The sequence below is a fragment of the Morone saxatilis genome, unplaced genomic scaffold (assembly GCF_004916995.1).
Source record: "Morone saxatilis isolate NCDOM2014 unplaced genomic scaffold, NCSU_SB_2.0 Contig17, whole genome shotgun sequence".
NCBI classification, from domain to species: domain Eukaryota; kingdom Metazoa; phylum Chordata; class Actinopteri; family Moronidae; genus Morone; species Morone saxatilis.
Window position 1 is genome coordinate 21,423,275 of NW_023339729.1, and position 5,173 is coordinate 21,428,447.

Genomic DNA, 5,173 nt, shown 5'->3' on the forward strand with positions numbered 1-5,173 from the left:
AAAAAAAAGAAGAGATTCGCATTGGCTGCAGGAGAAAACACGATTGGATGGAAATGAATCAAAAGTTTTCTTCTTCTTTTTCTTAAAATACATCTACATTTGTGTGTCGTTTGTGTTGTCAAAACTGTGACTGTTCTTCCAAAGGATTTATGCTATTATATACATCCACAATTCACGTAACCAACACAGAACTAGCCAAATTACAAGTGTACGAGAGCCGGTTCAGGATCAGGATCCACTGACACCGAAGAACACGAGCAGCCTGAAACATGAACCCAGATCAGCTGTAATTACCTTTGATGGCAATTCTCCAACTTTTGCCTTTAGATAAAAGGCGAATGTGAGGGGGTTAGAGAGGAAAAAGGAAAAGTTAAAAAAATGGTGAGGATAATGTCTGTAAAAAAGACACATTAAAATTCTGCTGTAATAAAACATAAGAGGGGAAACTGCGTGGAAAAGAAAATCACCCAATAAGGGTAGAAACATTTTACAAAGCGAACATTTAGTGTATTTGCAATTCGACCTTTCAGCTTTACAAATTCAGTTATTGTAACATTCATCATGATAAAAAGTATATTATTTTTTGTATTTGATATGGAAACAATGGAGTTTTGTTTGACCCTGTTCTTAAGGTTTAACACACAAAACAAAATGAAAAAAAACAACATTTTACATTGTTCAAAAATGGGCTCAATGGGCTGAAAAAAAGTAAATATCCCCGATCGGCATATCGTAACAGCAGACTTCATTGTGATACATTGTGATCACACTGCAGGCACAAGTGAGTTCAAAGTATATTTTTCCTTATCATATGTGACCACAAATTAATATATAAACCTTTTTCTGATTGGGTCACTTTCATATGGGGTCCCAAATCAAATATAGGTATGTGATATGGGCCACATTTAACGAATAATGTGAAACAGCCAAACAAAAACAACCCCAAAAAAAAAATCAGATCTGAGCAATAAAATGAGAATTGCAGTGCCGTGAACGTACTGTAGCTTATGTCTCAGCTGTTTGAACCTGAACAGCAGGTCGTATTATACAGCTAATACAAGATAAATATGTGTTACCTCCTGCCATACGCAGCGCAGTGTCCGAGTGAGGGAACCACTTCTTTCTCCCAGCTGGACTGGTGGATCCTCCCACCAACAAAGGTCCAATGTCTGTCCCCAGGAAGGATGCAGAGGTCAGTTCAATGACAACATGTGCAGTTATACATTTTATAGATAAACAGTCACACGCAAACAAAATGAGACCATTAGACAAATACTGTACAGTATGTAAAACAGTCTGAGTTAACTTACTGTCCAGTTCTGACAGGACTTTGTTCTTTGCTGTGGTGTACTTGGGCTGTCAGGTATTCAATTTGCTGCAACAGAAAACACACATTACAGAATTTAGAGCAGTGCAAAAAAATAATTTTAAAATATGATTTTGGTGTGTATATATAATACATGAAGAATGTGTGTGTGTGCATACCGCAAGGTGTGTTGTTGGCGAAATGTCTTCATGTCTTCATATTGGTGTTGATGAGCGCCGTGTGCTCTTTATTTGGGTGCTGACATTAAATGGTTTGCAGCATAGGCGTATAAGTACTCCCACACTGAAACACACACACACACACACACACACAACACACACAACACACAACACACATACAGGCATTAGGTAAAGTAAATATAATACAGTAACTGTGTTTACCAGCAGATGGCAGCACAGATACAATAAAATGTATTTCTGCTGCATGGGGCAGTTTGTTTATCTCTTAAAAAACGTGTATTTCTAAGTCAATCAAAATGTGAAACAGCGACAGCTTTTTCCTGCCTGTCCTGTTCTCTGTGGTTGTCTTATTAGAACTGACTGTTTGATCGACTGAATGAAGTGAAAACAATCAAGGTTGAAGGTTTTATAATAAACAGCTCACAGGTTTTGATGAATCCTGAACGGCTGATGACATACAAAAACTTTGCAGCTGTGGTTCTTGTTAATTATTGCTGTGACAAATGCTGACTGTTATCCCTGAACTCGAACGCTGAGAATCATAATATAGATTTAAATAACCGAAAGCTTTTTCTTTCAAAAGATCTGATAGAAGGAGAAAAAGAAAACATCTTCTGAGTGAGACACGACCAGAATATAAATAACAAAACCCGATCACATCTCTGCAATCTGCAAATGGCCCACAAGTGGCTTTATATACACATGCGTGTGTTTGTGTGTACGTGAGCATGCGATGCTTGTGATGTGAAACAGCACTCATTCAGACAGAAGAAGGCCTCTCCCACGGTCAGCCCCACGTGATATCAGTAACACCTAACTGTCCCTGAAACAGTTTGGATCGCATTTCTCTGACAAAGCACCTGTTTCGCTCCCAGCAGGTAAACTGCGTGCACAGCTCCAAGGTCCGTGTGTAAAGCAGATGTTGTTAAAGGGAACTCCACCAGATTTTTTACACCGGGCCTTTGACAGGACTACTGCGTAATTGTGAAATAAAAACTGAGCCTTTTGTGGCCCCGGAGGAAATCTGATATGTGACGGTCACCTGCAGCGTCGATTGAAAATGACAAAAATAAATAAATAAAACATAAAGTTTGGGGATGTGACGCAAACCTTTGCAGCCAGCTCCTCCATCTCAGTTTTGAAAAGCTACAGCTCTTCTACTAAACATTTCAGTGGCTAAAGCAGCATTTGTGAGTAATGACGGCCTTTGACAGGAAAGAAGAATGGTGCGGAATAAAAAAAAACACCAATATTATTCTAATATTTGTAAATTATTATATATAATATATTTTTTAAACTGTCCATCTTGAGTCTGACAATACTTTTATGAAGTGCAATTCTAAATGGAATAATTTGTTCACTAACAAAATAACTTTACAATGAAATTATGGTGAGGAAATGTTAATTTTTATAACGCTTGTTATTTCATGTTTTTGTGACTTTTTAGTCCGTTTTTTAATATAGATAATAAGAGCAAGAACGAAGGGAGGCCAAAGAGATGACAATCACACAATAGGTGTCTGGCGGACAAGAAACAGGGATGTTGTGATTCATGGTTCGATATATGAACTTATTAGAATACATACAGAAGGACCCCATACTATTAAATTGGTACATGTTAGGGTAGGACTGATTTAGAACACTTCGTACTGGAATGCTTTGGGAATCCTGATATGACACGCTTCCCTTTCTGTTGTATGTTCTGAAAATAATAGTCCATGGTCAATGTACGTATCTAAAACAGATTTATATCCAGCACCATAAGCACAGTAATATCCAAAACCTTTATCTCTAATTATAATAACTTAATTTCTCTCATGAAAAGGAAAAAAAAAAAACAATCCTCATAGTGATAAGAGATGACACGAGATGAATACAGACCTGAAAGAGGCGACGACGACGACTCACACAATAGACTGGGGATTAGGACAGAGAGCAGAAGGCGGTGTAGAAACCTCTCTGACAGTCGGCCGTTTTTTCATCTGATCTCTGGTGCATCTCCCCTCCGGCCAGTTCTACAGCATCGACACGCGCAGAAACAACGAATGCTACGATGGGGTGGAGACCACGATCAAGATGCCGATAAGAAGATACAGACATTATTAGCGAGGAACCCGGCCTCGAGTTGGATCCACTGCAGGAGGACAAGGAATTCACACAGTCACCACCCTTCATATTGTCGTGTTCTGAGACATTGAATAAGAATACATGGTGTTATGGGAGTTTTACCTTAAGTAACAAGGACCAAAAAAAAAACGTTTTCTGGCATGACGAAGCAGACAATGAAGACGAAAAACAAAGAGAAAAGAGAGAACAAAAATGGTCCAGTGTGCAAGCCAGGAGATGAGGAAGCAGCTAGAATTCCAGTTTTAAAGAGTTAAGTAAGTAAGTAAGTAAATTTTATTTATAAAGCACATTTAAACACAGTATAAACTGACCAAAAGCGCTGTTACAGTGGATGACTAAAAAAGGCAAATAAAACAGAAAAAACACATTGGACCAATGACTTTATACATTTTCTTTCAAATGAAACACATAAAATCTGACTCCATTTTTCCCTTTCCGACACTTTGTGTATCGGCTGATATCGTAGATAGACATATGTCGTATATTATGAAGTATTATTGCTATCATTGTTGTATGGCCTGGCCCTGGTTGAACTCTTTATCGGGGTCAGAGCAGGGCGGGTAAATGACGAACAGGACGCTGCTTGGAAGTAGCGGGGTCTTCTTTCGGAGCTAATAAGTTTCAGTTTTCGGTATTGGATAGGTGCATTGACTCGTGTACTAATAATATCGTATTATCTGAGGAATTTCTGATACTGGTATCGTAACAAGTTCACATAAAATGTCACGTACAAGGTTCATATTTTAGAATTTGCAATAACAAACTATAACGCAGGTTTAAACAAACCAACAGATACATTTGTCAGTATTGTATAACATATATCAACATTAACTTCATCTCAGTTATTACTTAAATCGAACTTACCTTTCTCCATTCTTCTATTTTGATTCCCCCCATGTTTTGCTGAATGACTTTAACAATCAGATCTGGAAAAAAATAATAGAAACAGAACAGATAGGAAAGCAGTTAAGTCTCTCAATCGGTCCAGTAGAGTTATAATCACTTGTACAACCGTGTTTTACAGGAAGTGTACCACGCTGCAGTGACAAATCCATTTATCTGTCATGAGCAGACCACACAGATTACGCTTCGATTCGTTTTTTAATTTCCGAGGAAAGTATTGCAAATGTATTTCCTCACATATCTGACAGCTGTGTGGTAGCTGGTCAAACGGCCAATGAGGAATTCAGCTCAGTCCAGCTGTCTGTGTGTTTATGTAGGTCAGCCAACACTAAGCCTACCTGGAGGGGGACTCACGCATGCTGTGACTCAGCAGGTAAACACTGATTCCTTCACACATTAACACTCAGACATTAACATGAACACAGATTCATTTTGGCACAAATTTCATGCACGTTAAAAAACAGAAAAATGTTGTGTGTACACAAACCTGTAAGTAAGTAAAACTTTATTTATATAGCACCTTTTTGACACAGAGATCCAAAGTGCTGTATAAACAACAAATAAATAAACACAACAACACGCGGAAAACAAACAAGGATGTCTATAAAAAGGTTTGCCTGTAGAGGTTTTGAGCAGC

General features: G+C 38.2%; 1 protein-coding gene across 4 annotated transcripts in view; it reads right to left on the bottom strand.

Annotated features, from left to right (window-relative positions):
• Positions 1–5,173, bottom strand: part of prom1b (prominin 1 b) — a 25,329-nt gene that overhangs the window by 15,391 nt on the left and 4,765 nt on the right. For all 4 annotated transcript variants that reach the window (XR_004796694.1, XR_004796695.1, XM_035660848.1 and 1 more), the window contains exon 2: positions 4,498–4,559. Coding sequence is in view for 2 of the 4 variants with exons in the window: in XM_035660848.1 (XP_035516741.1) it covers positions 4,498–4,559 (62 nt within the window). In the remaining 2 variants the exon portion in view is untranslated. The remainder of the gene's footprint in view (positions 1–4,497; positions 4,560–5,173) is intronic.